The sequence below is a fragment of the Micropterus salmoides genome, unplaced genomic scaffold, assembly GCF_014851395.1.
Source record: "Micropterus salmoides isolate LMB-PRFRI ecotype aquatic unplaced genomic scaffold, ASM1485139v1 Ms_hic_scaffold_15, whole genome shotgun sequence".
Taxonomy (NCBI): Eukaryota; Metazoa; Chordata; class Actinopteri; order Centrarchiformes; family Centrarchidae; genus Micropterus; species Micropterus salmoides.
In genome coordinates, this window is record NW_024040596.1 from 18,440,425 (window position 1) to 18,454,024 (window position 13,600).

Sequence of the window (13,600 nt, forward strand, 5' to 3'; positions counted from 1 at the left end):
TGGGATTTCGGGTTAAATATTCAAAATGGCGGACGGAGGAGCAGCGAGTCAAGATGAGAGTTCAGGACCAGGTAATGATTACAGCATTTTACATATTCATACTCATATTCAAACTGTGTTACTCGCAATTTATGATAAACGGAATACAGATGAGACGCAGATTGACTAACAGATCTGGATGATATTCAGCGCTGTTTTAGTTTACACACAGCTAGCCAACTGTAATTTGACAGAGGAGGAAACGAGCTATTGCAGTGCGACGGCAAATTACATGGAAACATGCCTCCCCCCTTTGTGTGATTAGATGGCTGTACGCCGCTACATATTCATACCTCTGTCGACAAATACAATTTAGCATATTTTATTAGTAATCGCCGACGTGACTCTGGTTCATATATGACATATTTAGATATATCACTAACGCAGTTTGATTGAAATGAGGATGCTAGCCAGCTAGCGTTAGCTCGCCTGCTAACGCTTGGCTTTGTGTTGATGCACACTGTGGCGTGAAGCTTTTGAAAGAGGTTTGCATATTCATTTTCGGCGAGTCAGACAGAGGCTGCGCTTGTTTCTTTTTTTCCAAGCGCTGTTTTAAGGGGAATAAATGTAAATGTAACAAACATGGCTTTTGTTAAACACAAAGTGCCCGCTCGGTGGACTTCAGCTCGACGTGATTTTATAGCAGAGCATTTTCCCCTCAGCCTTTTGTGCTCGGCGCAGTGGAGCCACAGCAGCCTGTTGTGTTATTCATGCGGGCCTGCCTGGACCAGAGTGCGGACTTCAGCAGATATTCCACCAACCGACGAGAAGCTGGAGCTCATCCGGCGCGGCACAATAAATGCACGTCAACACAGCACGTTGTGATTATATTGACTGTGGAGCAACAGTAAAATACACGGTCGTCTATTCAAACTCGAAGCGGCTGTTTTGCGAGAGGCTAACTAGCTACCCTCTCTAACTTGGTCCAGCCGTTTAGTTGCTAACTTTGCGTTAGCGGTTATTTAATTCAGCTAAAATACAAACGGGGTTGTAACGTTAGCGGGTAACTTAACGTTAGCTGTGTTTAAGTTGTCGTGCGCAGTAAAATGTTTAAGTTTGATTGAAGTTGGGTCGAGCACTTTTTTATTTAGTCTGGCATCAGATCGGGCGAACTGTTAATCCATCTAATTAGAATATTACATTTATTTGTACAACTTTTTAATGCTCCAGACTTGTTCTTTGAAAACTTAGTTTGTATCTGTTGTGACCTTAGTTGTTGCAGGAGGTTTGACCCAGTCTGTGTGTGCTGAATACAAAGATTGTACCTGTGTATCCCCCCCTCCCGGGCACAGGGAGGGGCAATGAGGCCCACTTCCGGAAGGCCACAATAATAACAGGCAGGGCATTCTTACTATTCACTAGGTTTCATGGTCGGGCAAGACACAGCTTGATGGCACTTTTTTACTCCATGTAGTTAAGTTGCCATGTAGTTTCTCTATAAGAGTACCAATCCAGAGTCTGTTGTCATAATAGTCAGATGGGTACCTGCGTGACAGATCAGGTGTGGCAGAAAATAGATTGTGCTGGCTAGGGCAATGTTGTTTATTCTTTGCAGTATAGAGGTTATGCAGTTGTGAGTTTTGAGGGGTAAATGCAGGGTCCAAAATTAGCCCCAGTCACCAGCCAAATGCTGATAAAATATGCAAATGGCTGATAGATTTACTTCACTCACCAGCCAAAAAACAGTGGTAATATACTGTGTGGCTGGTACCCTTTGATCATTCACTAGCCATTGACTGGTGGACAAAAACGTTAATTTTGCACTCTGTGTACATGCTAATGAAGACATCATGCGTATCTTGGCAAGTGAAAACACATTAAATAGAGATGCATGTTGTGCTTCTTTGCTTGGTTTGTTTACCTCACAATTCAGCTTCATGTCTCCTGCCCTACTTGTGATTTAGATTGTATTCTCTCTCATGCAAATACACAAAATTCGTACCCTGCTTGCATTGTTATTAGAGTCACAGGGTAACTTTGCCCATAGTAACAATGGTATCACATAACAAGCAATTGTGTGGTATGTGATATATTGCATCATAGTCATGACACTACGTGATATTCTATAAGAAATGAAGATGTGTGTGTTTGCATTTTGTGAAATTGCATCCACTGCCAGGAAATGGGCTCACTTACTTAAAAAAATATATAATTAACTTATTAAACTGGGCTGCTTAAAGAACAGATGAGGAATAATTCTGTCATCCCCACACTTAGGCTACTTTTCCCATTTAATTAGTTTTACAGTTCCACCCTCATTTCAGCCTTGTAGTTCCTTCATGAATATTCATTGATGTAAACACAGTTCTTATGAATAATGCATCATTCGCAGTAATAAATTCAGGACATGCCATCTCAAAGCACTGAGAAGGCCTCCATGACGGCTCCAGTCAGACAAGCTTTCTCACTGTGGAGGAAGAAAATCATAACTAATCAGGGCTGTGTGGTGTGCTTAAAACAGATAACTACTTGTTTCTGGTGATCTATAGTAAAGTGAGCAATCCAGAAGAATGACTTATTATGAATGTAGTAAAATACATTTGGCTAAAGATTTTGGCTGTCTTTGGGGAAAAAAAAAAAACAGTGTTTCTTTAAGACAAATAACATAGGAACCTGTCAGGTTAAATCATGAATATATACTAAACATTTGTTGGTTTTGGGAAATACCAATAGGTAGATTTAAGGAGCCAAGATTATTTGCCTTGTAGGTTCATGAAATAATCTGCAACAGAAGGGGCTTTCAGGAAAAGTAGACACAGAGGAGTTTATGATTTGTGGATGACCTACAAAAATTGCCATGTTGTCCCTGATGACTTTCATGTGTTGACCACTATTAAGATCACCAGTAAACATTTGCCAGAATTTCATGGACAGTTTTATGCCCCAGACAGTTTTGGACAGTTTTTAAATCTACATTATGTTGTGAAAATAGAGGCATTTGCAAAAATAAATAAATAAAAATATTATGTGCTTTCTTCAAATAGATAAAATAAAAAGTTATGCTGTTAAGTCAGGGTCCCTGGTAAAATCTGAAAAAAATTCAGTGTTTTGCTATTACAAGAAATACACACCACATGAATAAACATCAGTTAATGCTAATATCCGCTTCCTAGGTGGTGATTTTATATGTGAATGCATACTCCGACTCATCATTGAATATTCCTACCTAAAACCTTCACTCTTATTTAGTTAGATTGAGTTTTCCACTTAGCCTGTAGACAGTTGGCTAATGACCACCCAAGAGATACCACAGTAGCTGAGAGTAGTGTTAGCCCCATTACTGTTCATCAAATTATTCTGTATCCTGTATTTTGTTCATTTGCGGGCTCAGTCCGATGTTGCCGTTTGTATTATCTGTGGTCAGATTGTGTTAGTTTAATACGTTAACTAGTGATAAAAGGTATTTTAAATTGTTTGGATATTCATATTATGTCTGCATTAAACCAGGAAGCTTCAGGTTGTTTCATTATTAATTCCCACAAATTGAATGATTATCTGTCATGACCACGCATCCTAACCGTTCCAAAATCTGCTTAGTGCTCATTTAGACTGGTCCAGCTTTGGAAAAGTGTTCTTGATGTATTCTGCATTTAAGATAAAGAATATAGATAGCAGGGCAGAATGTTGATGTGCTAATTAAGTTTTGCTCAGTCTCACGTTGAATTTCTCTGCTCACATTAACGGCTCTGTAGTATTCAGCCAGCTTTCCCATATTACAGTGCTAATGAGGTACCTATTTAAAATTCTCTTGGCAGGTTATTTGTGTTATGCATTGTTCCACAGCAGGGTTTTGCAAACCATTCAACCAAGTAACTGTACATGTGTTGAAGCGCGCTGCCTTTACATTACTTCTCCTTTGTCTTCTCATTTGGTTGCATGATATGATAGTTGAAGAGGTCAGAAAGACCAACCCCTTCTAGATTATCATTTTTTTTACACTAGTGTGGCATACGTATAGATCTTACAGTAGCTATCTTGGTAAATAGTAGGCTGGACTTTAACTAAACACTGCGTTGTTTGAAGAGATCAACAGTGAGAAAGTGGTGTGGAGTATAATGCCCTTATTGCTTAGGGCAGTGATTTCCAAACAGGGATACTTCAGCAGTCACCAGAACTAGAGACAGCTTCTCAAATGTGAGGGTAGCCTGTTTTTTGCATCATATATTGTAGTAAACCGAATATCTCTTGGCTTTGGACTTTTGGTCAGACAAAACACGGATTCGAAGACGTCCCAATTTTCATACATTTCATTGACTTAATGAATAACTGGATTAACTGAGGGATATAGACACATAAAATGGTTTACAAATTGGTATGTAGCTGATCTTTTAGTATATTTATTGACATAATAATCAATACCATCAGTAAGTACTAGCTACAACGGGCCCACACAGTCTCCCACCAACCCAAGTCAGTTGTAACACCTTAACATCACCGTCTGATTAAGAATTTGTGAAATGAAGGTAACATGGGAGCAGGAAAGTTTAAATAGACTGCTAAAAAGTAATGGCAAAATGGTAGAAACGTCTAGCTCCTGCTGCTCACAAGTGGTAGTAGTTTGGATTTATCGCGAAGTCCACTGGAAAGTGGTCTCACTTTGCTGACCCGGAGGTTGCAGATCGGTCCTCACACAGTTGAGAAAGGTCTGTTTGATTTTCAGTATGTATTGTGCTCACGCCAATGTGCCCTCTTCGCATTGTTTTATTTGGACTGCAAATATGTAAATACCTTTTTGTTAAGTCACGGAGTTGATGAGAGCATCAACCAGGAGCAGTTGTTGTGGATTTAGTCGGTAAGCCACTTCCCCTGTAGACCACAATACAGACATGCATTCCTGTCCAGTCATTCTGATTCACTAGACACCTGTGTAGCCTTGTAGTAGGGCCGTTTCTCCGCTGTATTAACTCTTCGAGCATACTGGAAATGAATTTAAAAGAGCTCCAAAATGAAATACTAATGGAATGTAAAGCTAATCGAAATATGCTAATCCTCAAACACTTCATAAACATAGACAGCAACAGCCTGCCACCCATTCTCTGTAGTTGCTCGCTTTGGAATGCTTTAGCCACAGGGGGTCTAGCTGTAATGACAGGCTTGTGGTGGATTAATGTAGAGTTATTTATTTCCAATTCAGTGAGTTCCCCTCCTTCTCATATCCCTGACCCCCCCCCCCCCCAAGCCTTTTTAGCAGTTAGGCCTGGTCTCCGTGTCTCCTGGAGATACTCCGAATGAGCAGTCTTAGACATTCTATTAATGGAGTCCGCCTTCCTAACATGCCCAGACCACCGCCGACAGGCCTCACACGGCATTCTGGGATATCTTCAGCCCATTACCTGCTCTTAGCTAATTACTTTTTCGCCGTGCACTCGCACAATAATTGGTCTTGTGCTGCTGCCTCCCCTCCCTCTGCTGCGCCAAGTGGTAGTTTGAGCACCCCCCCCCTCTCTGTGTCGTCCTTATTCCCCTGTTTTTTATCGTCCTCCAAAAGCCATCCAATTAATATGCTAATGAGCTGATAAATATTTATAGGAGTTTAAATTATGCAGAAAGCTTTCAGAGCCTGGTGTGAAATGCGTCGCTCGCAGGACTTCAAAGCCTTGCATTGCTAACGAGGCAGGGGCAGATTTGCATACGGCTTTAATCAGCTGAATACTGATTATGCTTCATTATAGAGTTGGAGGGAGCGGAGTGGAGTTAGAGGAGGCTGCCAGCTGCACTTGTCGTTTGTTTCATTCCAGCAAGAGAGGGAGAGGTTGAACTTTTTCAGAAGTACAGCAAATCTTTGGCACACGAGAGAAAGAGGGAGGGAGAAAGAAAGGGAGAGTGAAGTAGGTGCTGTAAAAGAGAGAGGGGCAGAGCTATAAGAAAAGAAAAGAGTGCACAGAGAGAGGCAAGGAGAGCTGTTTGCCTAAACCCTGTTGGCTTTCCCAGTGTGCGTATCCCAGTGTTATTCAGTGAACCGTGTGGTGGACAGTGCCACCGTGTCTGTGTCGCTGTGGTTGTATTGAACTCTGCTCGCTGCTGACCAGTGGAGAGTGAAGAGAGGGAGGAGGAACAGAGTGCCGGACACCCTGTCGGAGGGTTTGCCCGACACAAGCAATTTTCCGTGATAGGTTCAGCAACCATGCTGGAAGCAAGAGCGGGTGAGTTTTTTTGATGAGGCTGTGATCGAGCTCAACTGGCTTTCGTTGTTGCCTCGCGTCCTTGTGTGAAATCCGAAAGGTTTATCTGGCACACTTTGCATTAAAATGTTACTCATAAGACTTCACTGTATTACTGTGACATTACTTATGTCATTCTTTCTTATAGCCTGTGACCATAAACGCATTTGGATTGTGTTGGTGAATGTGACTGAAATGTTATATTGCAAAATAGGAATATCATGCAATTATGGGATAAACTCAGGTGACAAAAGTGAGAGCACTCCTGTTATTGAGACAGGGTTATGTTTTTACTGGCAGTGGGTCTCACTCTCTGTCTCTGTCTGGCTCTTCCAGATGCTAAAGTGAATAATCAGTCAGAAACTACTAAATGTGCAATGGAAAGTGGTGACGGGAACACCGGTGAGTGACCTCCAGGTTTTTTTTTTTTCTTTCTTTACTGGGCTGAAATCAGGATGTGTCGAGTTGTATCTCCTCCATTCAACAGGTTTCAAATTCCTAGCCAAAATGAACATTTTTGCAGCACATATCAGAAAAAGCTCCCAGCTGTCCACCTTTTTTGTATTGTTGACTTAAAAAAAAAAGACATGGCAGCTTTCCAAAATCATTGTGAGCAGTCCTCTTTGTCAGATTAAGTGTTTACCTCAAAGCGCAGTCACCCTCACTTGTGCCCATTCAATATCTCACTAATTTGCTCTGTTTCACTGCTACAGTGATACGAATTCTGGAAACTCAGAATGAACATTGTAGACTCAGTGCTCTGCTTTATATTCCTATTGTGTAATGATGAATGCAATGAATGGAGTAAATATTAATGTATGCTTCCAATTTTCGTGTAAGCCCGTAGTGTTAATATTTAATTCTAGGATGGTTCACCAGACTGCATTTGAGCAGATTTATGCATTCGTGTAATGACTTTTGATCAGGATTGCAGTTACATACGCTGTCACTTTTAAAAAAAGATGTTTTAGTCAGCCCGGTAATACTTTGTTCTCTTTAAGTATGCCTCTACAGGTTCACTGTGGGCTTCTAGTAGTGTGTTTCTCTGTTTTTGTGTAGCAGCGTAGATTATAATAATCAAAACATCTTTGAACTCCTGATATCACATTTCATTAGCTGTATTTCTGTCCTCAGGAATCCAAACCAATGGATTTGACTTTTCGAGGCAGATGGTGCCAACCACAAGTGCAATCACTAATGCACATGCACAAGCCCTCCTCCAACAGGTAACACATGATGCACAACATCACACACTTTAACTTAAGTAATTTTTTGTTCTCCTATGCAGAAGTCTTAACAGATGTAGACGATGACTAACAGATTATTTTTTGGGCGTAGTGACACAGCTCAATGGTAGTTTTATAATGAAATAAGGTATGAAGTTTGAATAGAGGTATGCTCATCTGCACTCCCACATACACATGTAGAAAGGGTTCATTTAAATGAGCCAGGCTCCCCTTGTCGCCTGGCAACACGGCAGATTAATCAAGCCTGTATGCTAATTAGCTGCTCTGCGGTTGCTCGGAAACAGATGGCCGAGAATATGCAAATCTATGCAGAATTTACATGCACTGCATAACAGTTATTTTAATTAGCATCTCAACTCTCCCCTCCCTTCCCATTCGCTTTCCTTGTCTCTGAAGGCTGCAGCACATTTTAAATACCCACGTTCTCACTTCCTTTTTAATTCAAATTCCTCTCTGTGCTCACAGACACAGGCTCATTCTGTTCAGGTGGCACAGAGAACTAATTCTTTATTGTATTTATTGTATTTATAGTTATGCTTATTTTATTTAGACTATTACATAGATTATTACTCTTTGGATCTTGTTCTTTTTATAACAGCGACTATGACGACTAATTTGTGCTGTGAACAATGCTCAGTTACACCTGTGGGAAGATTTCCTCTAAGCCTCCCTCTTTGCTTCACCTTCACTAGTCTAAGTCGGAAGACTCGAGTGCTCTTCCGACCTCCGTCCAGCAGAGCGTATTGCCTCAAACCCAGCTAATGTTGGCCGGGGGACAGATTGCTGGAGTAAGTGGCCTGTTGCCTCATTGCTTTGAGTTAAAACGTAGTCGTAGCCATGCATTTGGGGTGACACCTCAACATGATCAACCCTGGCTGAAGGACTGGTTGATATAATGATGGCTTGCCCTGATTCTGTGGCTAAAGCTGGTGTCTTGTCTGCCTGTTCATCCTGGTGGTTGTGAGGCTATGTCCAAATCCTTCCATGGAGGGGAGATGTTTGGATATAGCCTTGATGTGTCTGTACACTCCAACCACATGACACATTTCATATCCATCCATGTTCTCCCCTGAGGCCACACTGTAGTTGAGAAGACCGGCCGGGTTGAATGCGGCTGCCATTATGCTGTGCGGGAGTGAATGTTTACTGTGCATGTGGAGTTTGAGCTTGAACATGACCTCAACATGCTCATTTGCACTTGTGCCTGGCTCAGCTGCATGAGTCTTCTCTCCATTTACCTCTCTGGGCTCATATTAGTGTTGCCACGATAAGGATACCGTTGATACCTTTGTGAAAAGTTAAATTAAATAAAAAATAAAAATAAAAAAAAACAGTCAGTACTTTGACCTCTTCAATATCATTTTTATGTGTTCATACAAATTGGAATACTAAAATAAAGGAGGAATCAGAATATTAATTTAACAGGAGCAGCCATTTAAATAAGTGTTTGCGACAGCGTCAAACAATATAGTCCACCTCTTGTTGATAAAAGGAGCAAGGCAGGGATTAATTACGTATTTTTTTTTATTGTAATTAGTGAAGACCGATTCCTAGCTGACCTATCAAGACAACTGTGTTAAATGTATCACAAATCTTTATACACATTCTTGTAAAATCTCTCTGTCGGATTGCAGTAGTTATTGTTATGTTTGATATTAAACTTCCCATGGGTATCAAAGCCAAAACTCGTGACAACACTACCTCATCCAATCTCTGTGATGTAACATAAAATGTATATGTCAAAACACTTCTTATTTTCTGTCTTTCTGTTTCCCATCTCTCTCTCTGACCTCCTGTGGCCACCGCGTTCTTCTGTCTGTCTGTCTTCATCTCTGTCTCTTGGCTCTTCAGTTGACCCTGACCCCAGCGCAGCAACAGCTGTTGATCCAGCAGGCCCAGGCTCAGCTCCTGGCTGCAGCCGTGCAGCATTCAGCCAGCCAGCAGAACAGCACCACTGGGGCCAACATCTCAGCCTCCGCAGCCACACCCATTACCCAGCTGCCCCTGTCACAGCCCATCCAGATTGCCCCTGTAAGACACAATCCCCCATGCACCAGGGTTTCTACAAATATTTTAACAAAACTTCCTCAATGTGAACTCGCAGCCCTAAACGGTTGTGAATGAAGCTGACTGTGTAAATTAGATTCTTAACTTCTGTTGTAGTGAAATGATTTCCACAGTTGGCGTCCAAAGAAATATAGAACCTACAGTATATGTGATCTTGACTTGATTAATACACCCCATGAGAAGGCTAAATCTGAAAACACTGTGTATTATAGTCATAAATAAATGCTTGGTATTGCCAAGTTTTCAGTCTGTTTTCAAACCTAAATCGCGACAGCTTACATCTGGCTGTATAAATGTCAAATAAGGGATTTGAATAAGTATCTATTTTTTATTGTTGTGAAAATGATTTGAGCCTAAGCAAACCTCCAGGGCTTGGTTAGTTTCTGTTTTAAGTTTTATCTGTTTTATCAGGATCAAAATAAATCTGCATTTATGAACATACTGTATCTTAGCTCTGTGAATAATGGCTCCAAACAGAGAATACATATTTTATAGATGAGGAATCTGTAGTGGATCAGAACACATGACTGACTGATTATTTTTTTACTACTAGAATCAACTGCTGACTGTCTTTCTGGAAAATCAGGTAGCTGTTCACTAACTGAAATGTGGATAATATGGACATTTTAATAAATAACTAATGTTTAGGTTTCAGACTAGACAAACGATTACAAAAATAACTGTGCTGACTATTTCTGGTGATTGCTTTGGCCAGGAGACTTGTTAAAAGACCGTAGAGTGCCTGGGAATCAACTGGCACTGTTACTCCAAATAACTAAATACAAATTCAATATTGGTTGGTGTGTGTGTGTGTGTGTGTGTGTATATATATATATATATATATATATATATATTTTGATTGATTATATCCTATTAGAATTAAAAGACAATATTGTAATTATATTAGTATAGTCTGACTAAAAACAAAATCAGTATGTATGTTTTCCAATTGTGAGTTGTAGCAGTGCCACAGCAAAACTTGCTGTGGTGATATAATTTAGTTTAATTTAGTATTAGGTGTATTTTATAAATGGCCGATTTCTGGTTCTAGTGATAATTGCATTGTCTTTTCTTTCAGCAGCTACAGCAGCAGAACCATCTAAGTCTGCCTCAGTTTGTTCTGGTGCAGCCTGGCCACCCGATCGCCACATCATTGCAGCCCGCTCAGTTCATCATCTCACAGACACCGCAGTCCCAACAGGGTAAGTAAAACACTTGCAGTGTTTGATTTGCATGCAGAATTAAAGCTAGGGTAGGCAATTTATTTCAGAAGCTTTTTTTTTTTTGTTGTTTTGTTTTTTGAAATATCCCGACAGCCATCAATAAATCACAAAAATGAAGAAAATCCGGTATCTGCGGCTGTTGTGGGACTGTACTAAGCATGGCCAATCATTTCATTCGATCTGAAATGATTGACTGGCCTACCTGCCTGTCTGCCTCACTGCACATGAAATGTGTTTTGGGGGAGGGGCTTTCGAGGGAGGCCTAAAGGGTGGCGGGGATTTTTTTGTTTTGATACTTCTGGCTGTCTCTTGTTAGTTCCTCTAACATTGCCTACCCCTGCTTTAAGAAAAGGGATATATTCCAAGTATTTGTTTGTTATAGAGGTATTCTTTTTTAAAACTCCTGTGTCTTTCACTCTGTAGGTATACTGCAAGCCCAGAGTCTTCTAACTCAACTACCTCAAAGCCAAGCTAACCTCCTGCCGACTCAACCAAGCATCACCCTTGCAACTCAGGTTGGTAATGATGCAAGCACCTCTTTTAAACTCTCTGCTTATACTTTTCCAGCTATAATCCAGGAATAAACAAAAACGCATTACAAAGCCAACGTTTATATATTTGCTTTTTTTTTACCACTTGATATGCTTCTACATTTCCCCTCTTCCTTATCTTTTCAAAACAATCCCATTTTTATATTTTGCTGTTCTCTGCAGCCTGCAACTCCAACCCGCACAACAGCAGCCACACCTATTCAGTCCCTGCCCCACAGTCAGACACCACCCAAACGGTTGGATACCCCCACTCTGGAGGAGCCTAGTGATCTGGAGGAACTGGAACAGTTTGCCAAGACCTTCAAACAGAGGCGTATCAAACTGGGCTTCACACAGGTGGGTGTATGAATGAACTGACTGATCCTCACAGATTCAGTGATTGTTAGATCAGCATTTCCATGTTTTTCTAAATACATTTTTTTTAAAACAATACTTTGTCAATAATTGCAATAATGACTTCATAGTAAGGGTGAGTCATTCCTGTGGGTAAAATTTATCATGATGCTGGTTATTACGTTTTTCATATTTCTCTGTCTTTCTCCGTTCTCCTCCTTCTCATCAGGGGGATGTCGGCCTGGCCATGGGGAAGCTGTATGGAAACGACTTCAGTCAAACTACCATCTCTCGTTTTGAGGCCTTGAATCTGAGCTTTAAGAACATGTGCAAACTCAAGCCATTGCTGGAGAAGTGGCTCAATGATGCAGGTTTGTCCCTGAGCCCGCCTGAATGAACAATACAGAAACACTCCACTTACGTATTTATTTCCCCTCATCTGTATTGGTCTCGTGCAATCGGCCAAGGGCATCGTGGGTTGTGTGTTTTTTACCTTGTCTTTACCTCCCTTCCTTTCCTTTGTGTCGGTGCTGTTTGTGCAGAGAACCTGACATCTGACCAGTCCCTGTCCAGCCCCAGTGCCCTGGGCTCCCCGGGCATGGGCATAGAGGGGATCAACCGCAGACGGAAGAAGAGGACTAGTATTGAGACCAACATCCGAGTGGCCTTAGAAAAGAGCTTTCTGGAGGTGAGAAACTGGTATTCCTGAAGTTAACAATATTGAGGAGGGCCTAAACCTATAATAGATCTTATCCAGCAGCAACATTACAAGGCAGTAGTCTCCTCAGTGCTGACAGGGAATCCCTGGCTTTTTTGCCCTCTTCAAGCAGAACCAAAAACCTACCTCTGAAGAGATCACCATGATCGCCGACCAGCTTAACATGGAGAAGGAGGTGATTCGGGTCTGGTTCTGCAATCGCCGGCAAAAAGAAAAGCGGATTAACCCCCCCAGCAGTGGCAACAGTGGAGGAGGCAGTACCCCCATCAAATCGATCTTTACCCCCAGTAGCCCTTTGGTAAGCATGGACAGACCAACACTTAAGTGACTCTTCAAGGACTGTTTTCTAGAGTCTGTGTTCTGTTCCTGGATCAATTTGAGGATTGGTTAAACTTGTATCTGTAGGTTTATACATACGGACATATGGGTTTTGTTATTTGTTCTCTGGAATTGGCTACAATATCAAAAGGTTTATTATATTTGTTTGTAGTTATTTGTTCAATCCTCTCTATCATTCTGTTGCCCAGGTGGCCAGCACAGCAAGCCTTGTGAGCAGTCCAACTATTAACACCCCCCCCACTCTGACTGTAAACACAGTGATGCCTCTCACCAGCACCAGCGTCTCCGGTTTGTCTTTCACAGGTGTGTACATGTGCGCTTGTCTTGATAAAAGTGCAGCTCATAATCATAAAATTTAAGGTTATCTTTTCGCCTCCCCTTCCCTCAAAGGCACAAACACAGCATCCGTCATCTCCACTGCACCTATGGTTACTACAGCAACCAGCTCGCCATCTTTAAGCCCGTCGCCAACAACTATTCATTCCACGACGACAGAGAGCAAGGCTGGCACTCAAGCGCAAACCATCTTTACCCAGGCGCCGACCTCCTTAGCCACCACGTTAGGGACGGGTCAGGTGATGGTGGCGGCTCCGGGGTTATCTGCGGCGCTGCAGGGTGCTGCCCAGTTACCCACCAGTGCTAGCTTCGCTGCTATGGCTGCTGCTGCTGCAGGGCTAAACCCAGGACTGATGGCCTCCTCCCAGTTCACTTCAGGGTTAGTATTGGGCATTGGTTCAAACAAGGCCTCTGATTATTACTTCTGTGGAGTTCACTTGATGGCGTCCTCTCTGTGGTTCTAAATGATCTGTGTTTGTGTCCAGGGGGGCCCTGCTCAGTCTGACGCCTGGTGGCCTTGGCAGTGCGCTGAGTCCTGCCCTCATGAGCAACAGCACCCTAGCGACCATCCAAGGTTTGTAACAGT

At 41.9% G+C, this 13,600-nt stretch overlaps 1 protein-coding gene across 15 annotated transcripts in view; it reads left to right on the forward strand.

Moving 5' to 3' along the window:
* The window catches only part of pou2f1b (POU class 2 homeobox 1b), a 20,856-nt gene continuing 7,256 nt past the window's right edge, over positions 1-13,600 (forward strand). The window contains exons 1-15 of one of the 15 annotated variants that reach the window (XM_038720790.1): positions 1-71; positions 6,537-6,602; positions 7,335-7,426; positions 8,140-8,235; positions 9,299-9,478; positions 10,068-10,100; positions 10,593-10,716; positions 11,161-11,252; positions 11,451-11,624; positions 11,851-11,992; positions 12,155-12,309; positions 12,449-12,637; positions 12,867-12,981; positions 13,069-13,393; positions 13,500-13,588. In XM_038720790.1, the coding sequence (XP_038576718.1) occupies positions 26-71; positions 6,537-6,602; positions 7,335-7,426; positions 8,140-8,235; positions 9,299-9,478; positions 10,068-10,100; positions 10,593-10,716; positions 11,161-11,252; positions 11,451-11,624; positions 11,851-11,992; positions 12,155-12,309; positions 12,449-12,637; positions 12,867-12,981; positions 13,069-13,393; positions 13,500-13,588 (1,918 nt within the window). In that variant the 5' untranslated portion in view covers positions 1-25. Of the gene's footprint in view, positions 72-5,222; positions 6,183-6,536; positions 6,603-7,334; positions 7,427-8,139; positions 8,236-9,298; positions 9,479-10,067; positions 10,101-10,592; positions 10,717-11,160; positions 11,253-11,450; positions 11,625-11,850; positions 11,993-12,154; positions 12,310-12,448; positions 12,638-12,866; positions 12,982-13,068; positions 13,394-13,499; positions 13,589-13,600 lie in introns of those variants that run through there. The other 14 variants (XM_038720792.1, XM_038720793.1, XM_038720794.1 and 11 more) reach the window with 14 other exon arrangements.